The sequence below is a fragment of the Microchirus variegatus genome, assembly GCF_963457635.1.
Source record: "Microchirus variegatus genome assembly, chromosome: 4".
NCBI classification, from domain to species: domain Eukaryota; kingdom Metazoa; phylum Chordata; class Actinopteri; order Pleuronectiformes; family Soleidae; genus Microchirus; species Microchirus variegatus.
In genome coordinates, this window is record NC_139805.1 from 9761561 (window position 1) to 9784365 (window position 22805).

The 22805-nt window shown below is 39.4% G+C and overlaps 1 protein-coding gene across 1 annotated transcript in view; it reads right to left on the reverse strand.

Annotated features, from left to right (window-relative positions):
• The window catches only part of homer3b (homer scaffold protein 3b), a 44956-nt gene that overhangs the window by 16417 nt on the left and 5734 nt on the right, over window positions 1-22805 (reverse strand). Inside the window, exons 2-4 of the mRNA XM_083887985.1 lie at window positions 8099-8255; window positions 4974-5105; window positions 4544-4651 (exon numbers count right to left, since the gene is read on the reverse strand). Of these exons, the coding sequence (XP_083744111.1) occupies window positions 4544-4651; window positions 4974-5105; window positions 8099-8255 (397 nt within the window). The remainder of the gene's footprint in view (window positions 1-4543; window positions 4652-4973; window positions 5106-8098; window positions 8256-22805) is intronic.

Genomic DNA, 22805 nt, shown 5'->3' on the forward strand with positions numbered 1-22805 from the left:
ATATCTCTGATTTGTGGACAAAACAAGACGATTGAGGATGTAGCTCATTATTTTTAAAGTCCGGGAACCACAGACTAAATAACTAATCAAGACAATAATCACGGAATGAATCGATAAAACAAATAAAAAAGTCGCAGCTCAGCCACACACACACACAGGGCACCACTGAGGATGGAGCACCAGGTGTTGTGGATCATGCATGTACGTCATATTTGTCCTTCTGCGTGAGCCTCGGCCTCTTGTGCATCTTTAATTTTGTAGCTGTGTAGAATTCACACATCGTCAAGAAGTATTGATGCACCAGATTTCTCTGCTCTGACTCACTCTGATATCTGTCACATTAATCCTTTATTTAATGGGATTAGAAGTGAAGTCTTATTTGATGCACGATGATACTTATTTCCCCATTACCAGAAAATAAAATAAAGGTTTAGAAGATAATAATAAAGAACTTTTAGTAACTGAGCCAGAAGAAACAGGGGGAACACAACTTATTTAGACTATGTTTTAGGAGTTTTATCTTTTACACCAAAGTACTAATCATCGATGCTTTTGTTCCGTTCCTCTCTGTGACGACTATAAGTTTTATCTTTAGCACAAATCTGCTTATCATCCCTGCACTTGTTGTCAATCAGACGACGTTCACTGCATCGCTCTGTTTATCATGCCTGATCTCCGTCTCATCAACTTCACCATCTCCCCCTGCATCTTATCTCTGAGCTCTGCAAATAAGCCTGAGAGCACGGGCTTTACCGCCTTGCCCGATCCCCTGCTGCCAACCACGTATCACACTCTGAATATGTGCTTTGTGAAGCTCGAGGCTGCAGAGACGCAACTCTGCAACACTGTGGACTGATTCTGTAAGCAGCAGGGCTGTTATTGACCAGCTGGAGGCGGAACAAATAAAACTTACACAGTGGGTGACGGAGAACAGCTTCTCTGTAATACTGTTTAAACCACCATCATCCCTCTGATTATTAGTTGATCAGGATGCCATGGCTTTTGGGGTTTTTCTATTGTTATTTCCTCTTCACACAAAAGGATATTCCTCTTCTATGTTTTTAATCTATACCTTGACTTCATAATAGAAAATACCAATATCATTGTGGTAAATGTCAGACAAAAGAGGCAAAACGGTCAAAGCAACTGCCTCAAAATGCATTTGTGTAATGTTATTGTACCCGTGTTTTACTGCTACTGAAAATGTTATTGATCATTTTTCGGTTCAGGAATGCAAGTAAACTATAATGTGGCATCTTAATCAAGAAATGAAGACATGCTTTACTTCTTGCAGTTTTTTGTAAAGCAGTCATAACGAAAATTCATGGATAACATGAATGAAATATAATTAAAATTGGTTAAAGCGCTTCTACATACTGGTGTATTAACCATTAAAGGTCTCGTATTATATCCTATTTCTCCAAGTTAACCTAGTTCCCTGGTGTCCTAATGAACATGTCTGTGACATGCTTTGGTCAAAATACCATGAGGATGAAGCACCACAGCAGTTCAATCACCCTGTTAAAACAGCCCTGTTCAGAACGCTCTGTTTAGTAGCATCTCTTTAGGTCCACCGTAAAAAAAAAAGTTAACTTGAGGGACAGAAAATTACATCAGACACGGAGGCTACTGGGAGCTAAGAGCAGTTACCATTTGTAAAAGTGCTCATTTGCAGGCTCTATCAGGCACATTGCTGTCATATATAACATGTATCCACTGGACAGATACATCCTCTGAGGCTGGAAGTTTGTGTAGAACTCTGTGCTGCACTGTGGAGCCAAGGATAGAACCTTTTGCGGACTTCCGGTTTTCGGATGCCGCTGCCCTCGCCAGCACTCTCGCGTGTTTACGGACAAAGCGGAGCTCCGCGAGACAACAATTCCAGGAATTTAGCGACTTGTGACGTCCCATTGAGTGCAGAAATCAACATTGCGTGTTTCATCTCCTTTACTTAGACTGAGGAGGACCACAAAAACATGAAAAACACTTTGCTGACTGATAGGACCTCCAGAGTCCCAAATATAAGGATTTAAATGATTAAAAGGTTGATTTTGCATAATATGGGACCTTTAAGAAACATACAACTGTATGGAACTGTATTTTGTTTGTGGTTCAATTTAGGACCCTTTCATTTTAATTTTGTTCTAATGGTAAATCCGCATCCCTGTTCCAATATAAAAAGCTTAAACAAGTGTATTTTGGTGTTCACCAATCGTATGTGTATGTACACAGATCAGGTTTTGATGTCTTTTAGTTTAGTTGAAGCGTGAAGCCACGGAAAGGTTAAACTATAAAATACTTTTCAAATCAAATCGGTTCAGAATGAACATAATGGGCCACGGACAGAATCTATAAAACACACATCAACTCTAACAAGCTCTTAACTGGCATTACAGCCTCTTTGGATCCCATTTATTCCTCACACAATAGCTTTGACAGGGTATTATTTCTCTATCACACAGGTTCTAACACTCAGCAGTTAGGTGTTTTACAGTGAGCTGTGGACACTCGGAGGTGAGAAGCTGTGACATTAGCCACAACACCACCACCGAGTTTACCGTCCGACACAAAATCAATGACTGTTGTCTTAGCCAGACATCAGTGCAGGCTGCGCTGCTGCGTCTGACCTTGACTGACTTTAATTGTGCTTTAAAGCCAACAACCAACGAGGTCTGTCGTTACCACAGTAACTGAACGGAACACTTGTGTCACTGACTACGAGTACATCACACTGTGTTTGAGTACATTCACTCTACAGCTGCTGCTGATCAGTTATCCACTCTCAGTATACTAGAGCCAGGTCATTCTTTCTGCTTTTTACTTCACATCAGATACTTCATTTAAACGCTTTAGTAACGAGTTTGATTATAAATTAAAGCTGGCACTGGAAGGTAGAGAGAGAGAGAGAGAGAGAGAGAGACATTAGATATAAGTTTCTACTGCACTTCGGTCAGCTATGCTGTATATATTAACATACTGTAATGTAGGAGTATATACTTAATGTCATGTAAACAAGTTAGTCCGACTAAAATCAAGCTATTATCCATTGGACTAACATACCTGGATAATGCCATTCATAGTCTGATTACTCCATGCATGTGCATGTATTGTTCTTTTTCCTGTTTTGGACTTTTCTCGCCATTGACCTCCTCTGTATCGACGCTTGATTTTGTTGCACCACAGGTGTTTTCCCTTGGCCGCACTAAATAAATTGACAAGACAAAGCATCAGCTCTTCTTAAAGTGTCTTGGTGCTTGGCTCAGAGTCTGCGTCGTGATTCTGCAGCCTCTCGGTCTTAATCACTGACTGGCTTTGTAAAGATTTACACACAGTGGACCTGCAACCACATTAAAAAGCACTACTGTGTTTTGAACCCGTCACCACAGCAACAATAAACAGACTCTTAATTCTAATATGTGGAGGATCCGAATAATAAAAAAAAAAAAGACAGACAGAGCATCTCCAAAGATTTATGTGACACGTGTTCCCCCAAAGTTAGAGCAATTAAATCTGAGTCACGTCCTCCCAGTAAATGTCAGAAGGACTGCACCAGTATATATAACTCTGACTTTCAGTGTCATTATGGTGCAGGCTTTGAGACGGAGAGAAGGTGAAGTAAAAAAAACAAAAACTTTTACTTCTGAACATTGTCATGTCCACCACAATATAACAACATCTTTCTGACCCATCCAAATATGTCGCCCTTTTTTTTAGTTTAGTTAACCAATGGTTACACCAGATGGGGGTCGATCTAATCAATGATGATTCAGCACAGGTTGAAATGAGAAACTAAGTCACTGATAAAACTGTTGTACTGGCCAAATACCATCATGCTACCGGTTTAATCACAACACGCTGTCCATCCCTCCAACAACATTTTTTTTAGATCATATTATATAACACACAAAGTTGATATTGTTGCAGATATATCCTTTGTTTGTACTCCCAAAGGGGAGCAGGCATGGCAAAAGGTTTCTCCAATTAGGGAGTAAATGTGCCAATTCAACTAAATACTGACAAATCATATCTTGCATCTCATTGCCCTGAATTTACATGGGGAACAACTCGCCTCACTTTTATGCATAGAGGTTTCTAGTCTAGTTTGCTCTAGTCTCCTTGGTTTAGATGCTAGAAGCATCACAAAATTTAACAGCAGTGTGTGTCCAGAGACGATGTCCCAGTTGCGAAGGATAAACCACAGACTCCTTTTGGGGGGAAAGCATTTTTGTATTTTGTTTTTTTCCCTCTAGGAGAAAATTATTCCCAATGAACCTGTACAGTGAGGATTTTGGAAAGTTAATTTCCAAAACAGCAAATAAAAACAGTTTTATTGTTATGCTATAAAATTATTAATACAATAACCCAGCAAAAATCCATATATTACTACATAAAAGCTCCCTTATTATTCATTTATTTTGGCAGATTTTTTGCCTGATTGACCTTTTGATCATTTCATCAGATTAATTTTCAGACAAAAATAACAAAATAAATATATGTAGATGGATACACTAATGCTTCATGGAAGGGGCGGCAGTGCTTTTACCTGAGGGGCTGCAATGCTGAGTGCAGGGTTGGCGAGTTCAAACCTCTCCTGGGATTTCTCTCTGGCCAAACGGGCCGCCTCCTTCACCTCTTTAAACTGCTCTGCGAACTGCAGGTGGAGGAAGAAAGGAGAGACGTGAGTTACAACTCTCTGTGTGTCAAGATAACCTGAACACTCAGAGCTGCAAAAAAAAAAAAAAGAAAACACACTCTCAAATCTTCTTTACCTGTGTGTTACATTCAGAAGGGTTTCTTGGCGTTTGTTTAAGTGCAACATAATGAGCTGGTGTGAATATAATCCAGCCGCATTAGAAGCTGATACAACATGTGTGAAAATAGCGTTCCCAGGTCATCCCATCGCTGTCCTCTTCTGCCGCATCATCACGGGACCCTTTCTACTAAGTAATTAATGAGAGACTCCTTTTGTTTACCTGCTGCAGCTGCTGCTCTGTGGAGAAGCCCAGGCCGTAAACGGTGTTGGCCCTGCTGTCGGCCCACTGGCCAAACTTCTGCGAGGTTTTGGTGAACGTCATGTTGGGAGTGATGGTGCTGTTGATGATGGCCTGGCACCACAGGGAGTGAAATAAATGAAAGACATAAATGGACAGAATGAAACAGTGGATCAATTATTGTGTGAATGTTTTCATATAGTAAGGACAGGAAGGTTTTCCACCAAAATTATAGAAGGGTGGTACAGTGTGATACGATACTCATTTCTTTTAGTATTTGACGTTTTGAAATGAATATCAATGTTTTGTTAGATTACATAGATACAACTTTCTTTTAGTTACGTATAGTGCTTCTCTAGTCTTGATGACCACTCAAAGCTGCTTCACACTATACTTTTGCCATTCACACCGACAGAGCCGTTTCTAGCCGTTTGGGGGCCCTATGCGAGATACTATCTGGGGGCCCCTATTTTTTTCAAACTCGAGGGAGAGATTCCTAACTTGTTCTGATTACCCCACAAACACTTACATGCTTTGCAAATACATGCATAATGAATGACTCCAGTACAAGCAAATAAAGACAGGTACTTTTAATTCTCAAAAATATAATAAAATATGAGTCTGAACTTGCAGTTTGGGGGACCCCTTGTGGCTGTGGGGCCCTATGCAGCTGCATAGTCCGCATATAGCAAGAAACGGCTCTGCACACCGATTCACTCACAATTTCATACAGGGCATCTATACTGCACATGTACAGTACTGTACTGTATGTACAGCACATTTTTTCTATCACTCATCTTTCATATCCATTCACAGGCTAGGGAGTCGGGAATCAAACCCACAACCTTCAAGTTGAAAGACGACTCGCTCTACCACAGAGCTACCATCGCCCCTATGGATATGGACCCAGATTCATTTTTTTTCTTCTTTAAAAATTCTTAAAAAATCTTTGTTAATTTGGGCGATGGTAGCTCAGTGATAGAACAAGTTGTCTTTCAACTCGAAGGTTGTTGTTTCGATTCCCAGCATCGCTAGTCTACATGCCGATGTGTCCTTGGGCAAGTGTGTAAAAAGGTGAATTGCAAAACTGTAGTGTAAATCAAGACTTGAAAAGTGCTAAATGAATACAAACCATAACCATTTAATTTTGAGAGATAATGAAGGATATTGACGCGGAGGTAACAGTGTAAAAAATGTGCAATCTGGATGCCACATAACAGGCATTGTCTCCATTATGCATATTTGTCTGTCCCCAATTCTTCCAATATGATAAAGGCTCAATTCACAGCATAACATGTGTGTGTGTGTTTATGTGTGAGCGTGTGTGTGCGTGGGAGTCCTGGTCTCATTGTTGAAGGTAAAGAAGCATAAGGTGAAGGTGAATGTTTTCAATAGTGAATCTTGAACAGACATTCAGTTCACGGGGAAAGACAGACAAACAGTGCCTTTAAGAACTAAATGGAGTTTTACAAAGCCTTGTCCCGGTTTGATGGACAGAGCTTTGGACTCACAATGACTCTGATTAAGCTGGTGTGTTGCACATTATGCACCATTAGACGGATGCATTCACCAAACTACTTCACACACACTACAAAAGCCCGTTTTCAAAAGAATGTAATTTTCAAGGATGAGCAATTCACAGCATCCAAAGACAGCAAGGAAGAATATAAATAATTCCCATCACCTTAAAGTGCCAAATTCATTACAGCGCGTTATTTTTTCATTCTACACACTTGACAAGAAAATATTTTCATCTGATAAACAAGAGGCCACTGTGCAGCAGCTTGTATCATGAATAAGGCTGGCGTTGGACCTTTTTAAATGCATTAATTAGCAACAATAGATACTGTGCACTTTAATGAGGCCTCGACTAAAATATAAACACAGTAACTTGCATTTAAATTATGCAGAATCTGGACCTTTTATTGCTGTGTCACTGGCAGTTTAATGCTGTAAATCTACTGGAGACTTGTGCATGTGCAGATAAATAAAAACATATCTATCAACCAGGCTACAGAGAAAAAGAAATAAGTGCAAAAAAAAATATGTGGCAGTGTGCAACTATCTTTTTAGACACAATCTCCGGTAAATGGTCTGATGAGGTGGATTTGATGCCAAATGTAGATTTCATTAGTCTCTCCTCCCAAAGCCTCTAATGTAAGTACAATTTAAAAAAAAAGACACATTCGACTGAAAACAACAAACTTTCTCTGGGTTTCAGTTTGGTGCTAACAAGATAACCTGTTAGGGCTTTAATCTTGTTCACGTGAAGGCATTATAAATATCCTGCTGACAATGTGCATATTTTACAAATGCACTCCTACGTTTGTATTTATTTTAAGAACCTCTGGATGCAGAGAGGGGGCTTAATCACATGAAAGTCAGGACTACACACATAAGTACAGTATAGAAGTTATGCAAAAACAACCTGTCTCTGGGTGGGCTTAGTATCACATGTACAGTAAGAACGACAATAATATAAGTAGAAACACCAATTTATACATATTTTCATCTACCTAATACAATGTAAAAATGCACACACACACACACACACTCATACACTTCATAAAAGTCTGACCTTATTGAGACGACCTATTAAACGTGGGTACAATCTTGTTTTGTTTTCAGCCCGTTCTTGACCTTTACAGTGAAAGTTTTGAAATCTTTTATCAGTTTTATTTCATTCGGCATTGAATTTAAGATACGACTTCCTTTGATGGACAAAGCTGATTGCCCGAGGTAAAGATTAGTCACTTGATTGCATTGATTTTCATTCATTTGGATAACCTAAACAATGTCCTAAGAAAAATAGCAGTGTAAACCTGTGTGTTTATGTGTATAGTATGTGTACCTGATATTCCTTATGTTGTGGGGCCCTACATCAGTTCACTCGGTCACATTATGGGGTATTGCCTTCCTTATGAGGACACAAATTAAGTCCCCATAACGTACATTACTACATTTTAAGGTGAAGACGTTAGAGTCAAGGTCAAGTCTCCAGGAAATGAATGTAAGTCAATGCAATGCCCTCAGAAGTAATGGAAACCAGTGTGTGTGTGTGTGTGTGTGTGTGTATGCATGTGTGTGTGCGTGTGTTGAGCTCTTACTTTAGTCCCGCCCACACTGATGATGCGGTACACGCTGCGGCTGGCATCGTAAAAGAAGGACACGGCGACGGCGTGTTTGCTGGCCGGCAGCCAGTTGCGCTTGGTGGCCGGGTCGATCTGGAAGACATGAGCTTTGGCACTGAAGATGGGCTGCTCCCTTTAAAACACAACAACAGAAGAACAGAGCGGGTTAACCGTGACGCCACCGGTGACCGAAAAGATGAAGAGGGTGTTTCAGTTGCTTGGCTATAGTGTGCGTTTGTGTGGTTGAACAAGCGGACGAGTGGTTATCAGCAGTATCTATCTTAGCTCATTAAATTTGCATGATGAAAAAATGTACAGGCTGAATACCAATGTACACAAGTCTACAACTGTGCTTAGTAAAGGCTCTTCATGGAAACACAGGATGTAAAAACCACAATGCACAAACACGAACATAGTTAAAATGACAAAAAAGGTAATTAAATCAGTAGCAACTGGATTTATAAATTCTTTGAAGGTGTTTCATCTCTCGTTCAAGAGGCTTCTCTCCTGCAGCTTCTTCACTTGAACTGAAGACGACTGAGCTTGTGTAGTGAGTGACAGAGACGCTGCTGCAGATATGTGACACACTCAAACTCACACATTTTGTTTGGTAATTTCAGCCAAGGAGTGGGTGGCGGTGACATCGACTTTTACCCACTCCTCAGGTGAGACTGCAGAGCGTTCTGAAAGGACGACTCTTAGTCCACATCCCGACTGTTCCCGTCTTACTTTACTGGTGTTAGTTGTTGTGATGCTTCCACCTTCCCTCTGTCAGGTGTGATGTAAAATGCATCAGCCGCGAACGTTGCCACAGACACGAAAACAAAACACTGTGATACTGAGAAACACAGGGAGGGTCGTGTGAAGCTGAAAGTCTTAACCAACGTTAGATTGAATGTTTGAATAACGTGTTTATATTTAAATGTAGCACACTGCAAATGTTAATATCACACTTTATAGGGTACATACACTTGTACACTTATACTTAACATAAATCACAGGTGTCAAACCCAAGGCCTGCAGGCCACATTCAGCCCACCATGCAAATGTATTTGGCCCACAAGATAATGTTATATATCTTTGCTGCTTTTTTTCTCCACTGACTCACTGATTAATAAATAAAATGTGGACATTGAAAGCAGAGCCAGAACCAGAGGAGGGGTTATAAGGGGGCTTGGCTCCCTCTCTTTTAGCTTTATACATCTTGTAAAAATTGAGTACAGCAAATTATTGGCTAAGATACATTGATCTGTGGTTTAGGGAGGAAATCAGGCAAGACAGAAGGAAATGGACAAGGGAAAATCATTTGTTCTGAACTCGTTATTATTTGACCTTGTCTGGACCTTAACTTGGACACAGTCTTTAAATTGAGTTCACCTGTGATTTGTATTGAACCTTCTCAGTATTTGTTACAGGTTGTATACAAAGATATGACCTTGGTGTTATTCTTGGATGGTGTACTATGTCATACGTTTCAGTTAATAAAACCCAATATATAGGACAACATAACATAATAAAAGTGCTTTCAAAGGCGCTGAGCTGTCAATTTTTCAAAACATAGAAGAACTGGAGAGTAGAATGATCAAAGTCACACGGCTAACGCTTCTGTTCTCATCATTAAAATTAATTGGATATCATTATCGTTTCTTTTGATAAACTGCCCCAGTGAAAACGTTTTTTCTTTTATTTCACAATCCCTTCAAGCACACGACTACAGTGGCTAAAGCTATAAATAGCACAAAGACATTGTACAATTCCAAATGTGACTGTTGTTGTTTTGTTTTTTTTAAAAGACTTGAAGGTCACTGGTGACTTCCTGAAGTAATGGGGCAAATCATGCAAATTAAGCTGATTTGCTCAGCGCTTGCAATCCAATTAGGCGTCCTGCATCCAACGGTGGAAGGACAGTCACGGGACGATGAGGAAATACACAAGCACTTTGGTGAAATTTAATGCAACATTACACTGTTAATTGTGTCTGCATAATGTTAACATACACAATAAGCAGTCCCCACTGCAGAGCACATAATAGATACCAGCATTAATGAGGACGCTGTACACACTGGGAGGAGACCCTGTTCTTTAAGCAAGAGAAACAACCGTTTACTATGAAGGTCATCTCTGGCTATAAGAGGCATTGTTCCTGCTTGATTTGGTTGGAATTAACAGTACATTTGCATACAAACAATGGTTGATACCGTTTCAACAAAGTTTGCTGAAGCTGCAATTAACAATAGAGAATAACAGCGAGGTTTAAGTGCCACCCAGGTCCAAGATGGTAGCAGATATAATAATAATAATAATAATAATAATAATGCATTATATTTAAGGCGCCTTTCAAGACACTCAAGGTCGCCGTACAAAAAAAAAAAAAAAAAAAAAAAAAAATGGACAGACAATGATGATGACCAACGTAACATGGATCTAAGTTAACTGAAAAGGTTACTGGATCAAAATTGAATACAAACACTTAGCTCTCAGAATGTGCCTTGTATATTTAAATTAGGGCTGCAACAAATGCTTATTTTCTTGATTATTAACTTGTAATGTTGATTGTTGTTTTCCAGACCTTGAAATGATGATCATCTCAGATGTCTTGTTTTGTCCCCAAACCAAACTTTGTCACTGTAATGATTTCTTTGTTATATGGAGCAAACAAAACAGAAAGTATTCAAATTTCAGAGGCTAAAAAAATATATCAGAAAGCATGTTTTAATTATTAAAAAAGAAACATTGATTAATAATTGATCATCAAATTATCATTGTAGCCTTACTTTTAATTCAAATGAGGTAAAAGCTACCCTTTCTCCTCTACAGATAAATACTGTAACATTGTTTGGTTGTTCTCACAGAAACAGGATGTCTATACAATATTTGATTTCTGGTTATAATTAACATCATTATTCTTGTTCTATGTAGTTGCCGACTATTTCACAAATATTTCTGTGAATGCACAAATTAATAAGTTAATGAGTTCATGAGTTCATGTCCGGCTCTAGAATTTTATGCTCACGATCTTTGCAAGTCAGAATTCATCTGAATTCAGTACCTGATGTGCAGCCGCTCAGTTACGACTCAAAAAAGCTAAATTTAGCTCAGGTCTCCCCATGGGGCCTCTCTTAAAAAGGAGAAATATTGGAAAGCCTGTCATGAGGCAGCTAACCAAGGACACCAATTATTCCTTTTCAATCCAATCCATCCATATGTTGAAGACACTTTTCTTTAAATCAAAGCTACCTCTTCCACAAGGTTGTTCTTCCTCTGCCTTTTAACCTCTCTCTCTCAAATCTTTTTCCACCGAAGACACATTTTAGCTGGAAATGTGTAATTGTTATAATTGATCATGGCTTTGTTCCATTTTGTTCCATTGAAATTGATGACAAACACATCAAGAGAAGCTCTGAGTGCAGCCTCAGATATTTATGAACAAGATGGTGCATCTATTGACATGCTGTTGCAACAGGTTACTATGGCACCCAATTGACGTCCAGTCAGTGATGACTGTTTTTCATCATTCATGTTTTTGTTGGGTTTACGTCTGCAAAGGCACTGTGCGTCTCACAACAAGAGAAACTGAAAGCATTTTAAGCCTTTATTTGACAGTCAAGTATGGGGGGGGGGGGGGTGAATAAATTTAGCAACAAACATTTGCAGGTGACAGCAGACAAAATACGTTTTTGTTTTTTGAGTCTGCTTCTGTAATTCCACCTTATTATTATCACAAAAATAGCTTTTTATATATCTGGATTTAAATAAAAACAACGCACCACTAAAAATAAACCGGACCAGACGGGGCCTGCATTTTCTTCACCGTGTCCTTGACAGGAGAAAAAAGTGTAGGGTGACGTGAATGCTTTTCCCACTACAATAAATTCTCTGCGGAGCGATTCGGTGCAGGAGTTATTATATTTACCTGCTTTAAAATGTATTGTGCACTTGAGTGCAATCATTAGAACCATTTATCCAGTGAAATATGTCGGGGCCAATTGTAGAGACGATGACAGTGCAGCGATTTTCTTTGCAAGGAGAGACAAATTAAATGTTTAGGAAACTGTAATAAAGCTTTTTCGTGAGGAGGAGTCTGTGGTAAACGTCAACAGGGGGTAAAATATCATCAGGCGCATATCAAGTGCAGCGACAGCACCGTGAAAGTATTTAATTATACTAATTATCTTGCTCCATAACCAATAACCATGACATTAAAACGCATTAAGCAAATAAGCCAAAACGGAACATCAAAGCAAAATATCTTCAGTCTCCTCTTTATCATATCGCCACCATCTAAATATGAAATGATGACTGACTGCACATCATCTCACAGCCGTCACAGCGGATCTCACGGAAATGAACCTCCCATCTTTCAACTGGCCCTACATTACATTGCTGTCGTGTCAAGCTAATCAGCTCAGACAAGTCAAGGTTTGATCATAAGGGCAGAATAAAATGATTGAAGTCACCCTCAGGTGAGGAGGAGTAAACAACTCTCACACAGGCCTGGTCTAAACTATTAGGTGTTATTAAAGGGAAGAGGAGCTGAGTGAGCTTCAGTGACATATACGTGACACAAACCTGATGACACTGAGCAGCCTTGAATCTAATTTGCTTGTTGGGAGAGTGAAAAAGCAAATGACTGTGTGGAAGGAGGCAGGTGTTCAGACCTGACTGCTTGAAGAGCTGCTAAAAAGAAAAAAAAAAAGAGTGCTGTTAATGTTGAAAATCAGACCTAATATGATCTTTGAGCTGCAAGAATGACAAGTTACTGACAATAATTACTAGGGGTTTGAATCAATCACAGGGTACCTCAAGATTTGATACGCGACACATGGTCCATGATGTATCACGATACAACCGTCTACAGGAAGAAAACAAAAAACATCTCTGAAAAGTTAAAAGTGCAGGATTTCTCCATTTATTCAAAACATAGAGAACAAAGTGCACAAAGTCTATGTATTGAACGTGGATGGAGCATCTCTTGACGAAGCTTTCTCCACCATTATCCGTCTGTAAACTCCCTCTTCTTCAGCCAGGTAACTTCCAACCAAGTTTCCCTCATCCATTTGAGCAGTGCCGCCACAAGGAGACCGGAAGTAGCGACGCCTGGCAAATGAAACTGGACGGTACTGTTTACTTTAGAGCGTCTTAATTTGTTAATGAATATATAAATATTTGGCCTGGTGTATTAATTATCGTATAGCACAAGGAAGGACGACACAGAGCAAATAGATATTTTAACCCAGCCCTAATAATTACCTTATATGGTACCTTATGTAAAGTGCCTTGAGATAATCAATGCCGTGATTTGGCACTACATCTGTCAATTAGTGTGAACTTGAAGTTCACACTAATTGACAGGTTTCAGCTGATGGGTCAGTTATCAGTACACACACGACCCAATTGCATCCAGAGCCAACTACAAAGAATTGCCGATTCGAGCCTTTACCCCTCACACACATTCCATTTGTCACTAATAGATTTCTGTGTCATCTAGCCATGCCGTCTGTCCCCAACTAGTGCAGACTCTGTGTCCAACTGTGAATCGTGGGTAGAACCTTGTTGTGTGTCTTAAGTACCATCTCTTTTGGTACTTTTGGTTGGGTCACAGTCTCAGAATGACCTTTGCCCAGTAATAAATGTAATACGAATGTATTTACTTATATATGCTAAAACCACTTAACGTAAAGAATAAAATCTGAATCTAAATGTTTAATGTGGAGCCAATTTAAACTTTTTACAATTGGTGTGTGCAAAGCCCTGTATTTCATTGTTTAATCATTGCTGTTAATCCTCTCAGTAAACTATATCTACCACGAATAAAAGTATAGCACAGTAAAATGAAATGGATACAATACAATACAAGATGTGGTTGAGAAAATAATGCAGCAGAATTAGCCTGAATCCAGTGAGGCGTCCATTATTCATCCATTATTGTTAATCTATTCCAGGTCATACGTGCTGTACATATACACACTGTACACCCAAACCCTCCCCCTTCTTCATACAAACTCACTTGCGACTCATCCATGCATGTGTGGTGGAGAACTGTGGCCAAATTACATACAGCCCAGTATTTAAAGAAATATACCGATATGTTTTGTGCATTATAAGTTTTCATCATGACATTCACTTTTCAAGGAAATTATAGAGGTTATATGACTTTATATACCATGATACCCAGTGTGACTTGGCTCACTCTTCCCTAATGGAATGAATGGGCAAATTGCATGTGTGTCATCGGGTCACTTTCACGCATGACCAGGCTCGTTTCCAGAATAAAATGACTTGGAGTGCATCTGAACGTAGTGAGGGTGCACTAATATGGATGCCTAACAGAGATCTTCATCTGCAAAAACACCGACTGTAACCCTAATATACACCATCATCAACTGCTGCTTTAATCCTCATATAATGTCGTCATAACATGCAAATAATACACAAAACATGACGTTAAACAACGATTATCGCAAAAGGTGATTACAATTTTGAAGTGGCGATTTTTCAGTTACTGTACACCTTTTTGTTTTCTTGATTTGCATGTAGGGAATTTAGGCTGCAAATGAGAATTATTTTTATAATCAGTCAAACCTGGGAATGATGATCCACAAACCAAAATGATTCAGTTTTAATGATTTATCCATCCATCCATCCACCCATCCATTATCTAGCGCTTTATCCTCCACCAGAGGGTCGCGGGGGGTGCTGTGCCGATCTCATTTATATGTTATATAAAGCAAATAAACATGAAAATATTCACATTTAAGAAGCTAAACAATCTGAAAATGTGTTTAAATTCTTTAAAAAACATTCAAACTGATTGATAATTGTTCCAGCCCTACAGCAGCTGAAATCTGGCGACTCCTCGACTCCCATCTGGCTCATAACGCACAGACATGAGCCTTGATTCTTTGATCATTTTCATCCAAAACCTCTAACCTCAGACATGCACAGGAGAGTTAAACAATACTATTTTAAATGCACCATGATTTAGCGTTAACACAAATGTTTCCTTTAGTCATTATATCAAGGGAAATGCAGATGTAATTGATGGTAAACGATCAACACACCACTCAACACAGTGTCTCGGTAAACTTCTTTCATCTTTAAAAACAAAAAAGTCAGACTATAGTGAAGGAAAAACTACTTATTATTTTAGAAATACTATTTATGAGATGTTAAAGATATTTAGAGATGTGATAAATCTAGACTGAGCCAGGTGTTGAGCATAATGGAATATAGTGGACTGTTACAAAGTCCCTTTTCATTTATGTAGAACTCAAGCTGTTCTCTTTTAGTTTTTGTTTTTTTTACATTCAGTGCAGTGTGGAGGGGACGGGGGAAAGGAGGCAGAGGAAACAAAGCTTATTAAAACTTATGAGTTAATTTATTGTAATTTGTTATTTGTTTCATTTTCTGCACAAATTCCTCAGCTCCTCCCCGATCAAATACCCTGGTGTATACACTACCGTTCAAAAGTTTGGAGTCGCTAAGAAATGTCCTTATTTTTTCAATGAATATAATATTAAATGAATCAGAAATACACTCTATACATTGTTAATGTGGTAAACAACTATTCTAGCTGCAAACGTCTGGTTTTTAATGGAATATGTACATAGGTGTATAGAGGCCCATTTCCAGTGTTCTAATGGTACATTGTGTTTGCTAATCACGTTATAAGACTATTGGATGATTAGAAAACCCTTGTGCAATGATGTTAGCACAGCTGAAAACAGTTTTGCTGGTTCTTTGACCAAAGGGCAACATTATTATTTTGAATAAAAATCATTATTTATAATCCTGTCAATGTCTTGACTATATTTTCTATTCATTTTGCAACTCATTTGATGAATAAAAGTGTGACTTTTAATGGAAAACACAATAACTTTGTAAAGGTGACCCCAAACTTTTGAACAGTAGTGTACAGTAGAAAAGTATTTCTGACTTTACCAAGTACCACCAAGTAGCTAACGCAGCAGTTTGAGAAACCTGGCACAACATCATCTGATGATTTAGATGTTAAGCCAACAAGCTACTTAAAAAAACTCCACTGCATCCCAAGGAAATTGAAAGTTTGCCTGACAAAAACTAGGGCTGCATTATTAAACACTTGAATTTGAAACAATGCAATTATCAAATCACAAAGGCATCAATTAAATTGTTCTATTTATTGACTTTGTTGTGTTCTATGCCAGTTTAAAAAAGAACTGCAATGCTTATTTGGTGTCTCGTGTTGTAATAAAAACATTTACTTGATCATCGTGGAAAAGGATCAGAGAATACACCAGTTGAGTTTGAGCTGAGTTTTTCTTAAATCTACAAACCATTTTCTCCATAAAAGCACAGTGAGCCTAAGGAGGAGGCTCGCGGCCCTAAGGCCATGAGCTACACCACATCCTCATGATAAATTAATTGCCTCCGAGCATTCAGATGAATTTCAAGCATGTGGGTGCACGCGGAGGACGACGGGCCATGAAAAGAAATGTCAAGACTGAAGCAAACAAACTTGGGCTGAGCAGGCGAGCCCGTTTTTGAAAATATGACAGCAGTGTTTGGATGCTGCCTGCAGCAAAGGCCAGAAACACACAGACTTCTACTATGAACTGCATGTCTGAGAGAGAGTGCAGTGAGCTCTTTCTAGGGCAGCCATCAGAAAACAAGCTGGCTTGACTGCACTTACTCTAAGCTACACGGCTGCATTTACTTTCATGCTTTCATGCTCCATTTCAAATCACCACCAGACATATTTAAGGTTCACTGCCTCCTGTATAGACAGCAAATATTGTACAGAGAAAATATGTCAGCGCCTCAGGAAAGTCACATGATGATCATGATTTTTTTTTTTATTCTCCACCTCCTCAAACATGGATTGAATGCCAGTGTTTAATATTATTGTTGCCGCTGTTGTGTCAATAGAAATGTTTAACTCAACCTAAAGGCAGCAAAGCAGTATCGAGAATCAAGAAAAGTGAATGACCCAATAAAGTAGGACATTAGTTAGAAAAACTAATCGATCTAAAAGTTAGAAATACATATATCGTTTCCTGAAGCCCAATGTGACATTTTAAAATTGCTTTTTTTATTTCTTATTTACCCAACAGTCTGAAGAAAAGACATTCACTTTCTTAGGATATCAGCATGCAATTGTCACAAGTGAAGCTGGACAAAAGAATATTTGATATGTTTGCTTTACCGATAAAATCCTAAATTGACCGAGTAAAAGCTGCAAGAGGTGCACAGTCTTCACGAGTATCAAATCTTAGATCGCCTTCAGAACCAGAATCTTATCTCAGCACGCATAAATCAATTCTCAAAACAAAGGGAAACAGATCAGACCTGACAAGGACAACAGACACAGCAGATGTGAAAAGACTCAAGAATAATTGGACTTGATCCATTATATGTGGTCGACCATAACAGACGTAAACGTGCAGAGAGGCCAGCACTGACAGCAGCGTGACTCACAGCTGTGATCGAAAAGTGCATTAATATAAGTGATTTTGTCCCTGCAGTTCACCGTTCACACTCAGTCTGCCATAAAAAAAAACATATTTTCTCCTCCATGATTGTCACACTCACAACATGTGATCACAGCTGATGGCAAAGCTCATTTTTATCTGTTGTTTTCGAGAGGCAGTCACTTGTGGTACAGCAGCAGCCACATGATTTACATAAGACTGAACGAGTGGTTCCATACCGTTTTTAGAGTCTAAATCTTTATTTAGATGTATATAGTAAAATATTTAATCCAGGGAATTAAATAAAGTTAGCACAAAAAGTAAGGAAATGGTGTTTGGTCGAGTATTTCTTTGTTTTTAACAATGCTTCTTGGCAGCAGAGTTGAGTATGTGGGTTGCGCCCATTTAGAATCTTGGTGTGTCATCATGGGAATGCGACAGCTGGGACAAGGCAAACATGCCAATAGATGTTTTGGCTTGATCTCCATCACTAGCATAGGTAAGCAGACACCGGCTACATCGAAAAAGACGCTTGCTGATAAAAACGACAAAATATTTTTATCGGAAGTGCCTTTCGTTTAAAGGGACAATGTGTAGTATTTATGGGTTTATATAACCCAAAATCCACTTTTTTATACATATTATGTGCTCCTGCATTGTCTAGACGCTGTATAATAGCTTTTGTTTCATTTTCATAGTGTTTCAAAAAGTCATGTAAAATAACATGGTCGCGGGCCGCGGTTGCATAGCCACTGTTAGCAGCTGGACGCCATGTTTCTACCGGAGCCTGTAAGGACAAACGTGAGAGAACAAATCAAGCGTCTCTTTACTTGTAGCGGAAGTCCCGCCTCCTCTCTCTCCGCTTCGTCTGCTACGGCCGCGGTAGCTCGCCCTCTCCCTCACCTCACAAACCTCATCTGCTGACACGGAGAAAGACAACGGGGACGACATTTGACCAGCTGCGGATACCGTAGCACTCAGGGAAGGGAGGGGGTGAGCAGAGCAGCAGGTCTTTGTTGTAAATTTCAGCCTCTCCTCTAGATGGCACTATAAACTACTTACTTCACCTTTAAGCGGTGACGGCATTTTGGGGGCTTAAAAATGCAAAAATCTGAAACCACCCTCCAGAGAGGAAAACTTTAATACACTCTGCAGTAGCGTTTCCAATTACACTGCCAAGACGCAAAACTCTGCTCAGCTCACATACATGTGCCAGTACAGGGAAATAAACAAACATGTCGGATTATTTCCATGTGTCGGACCCTAAAACTTACAGGAGTCTTTCCACGAAATGTACAGGATATGTCCACAAAATTCTTCTTATTACCAGTGGCATCAATGTTTTGGTGGATAAGAGCAGAAGGAAGATTCTAAGCATGCGCTCAGACATGGCGGTGTTGTGTGATAGTGTATCACAGCACCACCTAAGCCGCCTGGCATGCTTACCCAATCGAAATTCCACACACTTTTGCGTCACCATATGCAGCGGAATAAAAAGTGAAGACACAACGGCATTTTTGCGTCTTCTGTTCAGACCGTCATCATGTAAACGTAGCCTCATGCTGCATCAATTCTCCCAATTGTACATGGACCTGAGAGAGCTGTGTGAGGCGATATATAAATATATTTACACATTTATCGGTATACTTCTAGTCGTTTTTAGATCATTGAATACAAATGTGTCATTACATATAACGCGCAAGATTTAATAAATGTTGTTAAAGAAATACTGAATGTTCATCCATGTCCTGATCACCACCAAAATGTTGTAATTTCTTCTTTGGGCCACAACCTATTCCCCAGAAAATGTCATCCCAATCCGTCCTCAGACATACAGACAAAAGATCTCCTTGGCAGAGGTAACAAAGTAAATGTTAATTGGCTCTCAACGTTGAGTGTTTTTAACATTTGTGTCTTTCCCCCAATTCATCACTTCTTAATTCCTCTCATGCAGCTTCCTTCATCTTTCTTCTTAACCTCTGCACCCGTTCACCACACAGAGTCCCAGATGTGTGAAACAGAAGCTCCTGTCTTTCCCTGCACTCAAATGTGAGCAGTTACCTCCTCAGTAGTGTAAAAACTGCTCCTCGCACTGTCAAAGCTGAAGCCTGTAAGCTCTGTGTGGACGGTTCGGGTTAAGCTGTGGACCTCGGTCCAAAAGAAATCCTCTTGGTCGGACTTAGAATCCAAAGTTGCACACTTAACACAGCAAAAACAGAAAGCTTGAAAAAGTCCGACATAAGGAAGGAGGCAACAGCAGAGTGATGTTGGGGTCAAAGTGAAAGCAGAGACGTATACAAATGAACTTGCTCACAGCTGGGAAACCAGTTCCTATTTCTTCTTATTCTACACCCAAGAGAGCTGCAGGGATTTAAATTGCTGTGACTTTCACTTCCTCGCATCTTCAGAGAGAGAAATGGAAAACTAATGCTGCGGTTGGCTGAACCACCCGTACCAAAGAAGATGTGAAGTGAAGAAATGTTAGCTCAATTTGTGTTTGGCCATCTAACTGCACCACATGCAGCACATTATTACTCCTCCTAGGTTAAGCTTGAGCTTCCCATTGAGTGTAATTCAGTTCTAATGACAGAAATATCAACAAATACTTTGATGATATAGCCATTCTTCAAGCAAACATGCCGAACAACATGGTCAGAGGATCTTATTAGTGATAATTCATTGCTTTTCATTGCAAAGTGATATCAAAAGCTCTATAATGAGCATTAAGCTTCTGCTTTCCATATACCCTATGTTTAGAGGATGAAGATCCTCCTCTCTTCATTTAGGATTACTGCTGGTCATTGTAAACATTAAACCTTTCCATACCTGACAGATTAATCCAGATCTAATTTCTTTGTTTAGTTTTTACAAATAAATTAGATTAGTTCCCCATAAACTGTTAATAAAAAAATGGTTAGGAAGATGATTCCATTTGTCATTTGATTTATAACATCTGTAAATATTATCCTGAAGAGTTTTCAAGTCTTCTTCAACAGCAGATGATGTCAATTTTGTACAAATTTTGAGGAACATAGACAGCAAATATGGGTGGACACCAGCTGGTCTTGTTCATGAGGTGTCTGGTGGCAGGTGACGCAACTTCTGGTTGCAAAACATCAACATGGCGTCGGCCAAATTGTGATTCTGAAAGCTTCAAACTGGAGTTTAGATTCTTATGGGTGAAGTCACAGCTGGTTGCCACTTGTATTTTCCCTCTTTTCTTTGTTGAGTGTTAAGGACATAATATGCTTTTCCAATTTCACTCATGTTAATGAACATGTTATGCAAGAACTCGCATTATATCAGATTGAGGCATTGAGGCAACACTGTAATGTATGCAGTATAATGGAAATTCCATGTTGTTACACAACGTTCAGCCTGTCAGGTTGAATGTGTTGACCTGTAAGCTTGTGGTTGCCCTGGTTTCAACATTAATCTGAAAGCTGAAACTATTCCTCTTTTAAAGGTCGGCGTCCTCCGACCTCCGAGAGCCAGAAGCATCATGTCTACATTCCTGAGCCAGCAAAAGTGTCTGATCCAGTTTGGCAAAGCAGCACGCTACAACTACATACCAAAATAGTACAGCAGGGGGGAACACACACTCACATGCTAACTGCTCAACAAGTCACCATATCAACAGCACAAAACTCCACACACAGTCTGATTCTCCTCTGGAGATTAACTAGGATTGGAGGTTGTCAGTTTTATGTTCTCTTTGATCAGAAGACATCGATCAGCTCACAAAGCATCTCTTTAAATCGCTTTATTACATGATCGCAAGACTTTAAACTTCCAAAACACTTGGAAAAAATGCCAGCAATGCGAGCTCTGGTTGTGTTTGACGACAACAGAGCACATAAGTTATCTAAAAAGGTCAGCTCCTCTTGCACAAGACCGACTGGTTACTTAATGCAGTCTCACACTGGAGGAGGTGAGACACAAAGCCAGAGTGTCTAATGTATTCAGAATATGAAGGTCAGTGAACGGGAGAGGACAGAGACACACAGCTGATCACAGCTGATATTTTAGCTCAATCCTCCAGCGGCACCTTTACTCACTTTCATGCAAATAAAAAACCGTGACGTGACGTGAATACAAACGAAGTCGACCGTTTACTTGAATGCATGTGCATATGTGGCCCCAAAAAACAACAGTGAAGATAAAGCTCTTCCGCTCACAGAGCTGCTGGTTTCTCCATGGCCAGAGTGACACAGTCACCAAACACCTTTTATGACAACTTGAGAATTCAGAGGCACTCGAGGGTGACAGTTAAAACGCCTTTGATGCTTCATTTTATTAAATATTAAATCATATCCACAGTAAAAAAAAAAAAAAAGCCTTCAAGGCCTTTACCAGGGCAGACAGAAAATGGTCATCCTTGAGTTGTTTTAGACCTTGTAGTCATGTGATCACAATGGCAACACAAACGGTTCAGGTCACATAGCAACATTTCCCATCATATCCCTAAGTAAATATGTCGAGACATCAGAACATGTATACAATTTTTTTTTTTTAAATCAATACATCCATCCATCCAGGTACTTTCAGAAAAGAAGAAACATCAAGTTAGGGTTATTAAACCTGGATATTGTGTATAAATCCAGATTGTAAGACTACAATAGGATACTGGGAGATGCCAGTTCTTATTGCATGTGTGTGTTCAAACAATCTTGCCTTAAATTTGCATTTAGTTCTGCAAACATGGACACTCAAGTCTATGATTTTTTTATTTAAAACATTAAAACTTACTTTATTGGCTAATGTCAGTATTGACATTTGCTTTAATAATCCACGATGCACCAGGCACTGTAGTTTTCTGGGATTATGCTATAGATTCATTGGTTATGTTCCCAGTAAAAGCTTAGGTTTATCAGGACAGATTTCTACAGTAAATAAAAATCAGCCGTTACACACACAAATTTGTTTTTAGGTCTTAACCATCACAACTAAGTACCTTAGCCTAACCCTTAACCTAAGCCTAAGCCTAACCCTAAAACCAAGTGTTAACCCTGAAAAAGCCCTTTAAGGTTGTGGGGCCCAGACAAAATGTCCCCACAGACACACACATTACTCAGTGTTATTAAACTCATACTGTCAGTGACCTGTCCTGCCACACAAATATTTAACACAAACATGTAGGAGAGTGAATGTGTCACTTAACAGTAGACCATGTTCAGTGATGGAGAAGCTCAGCAGCTCCTTCTCTCAACCAGTCAGACAGAAAACGTGGATGA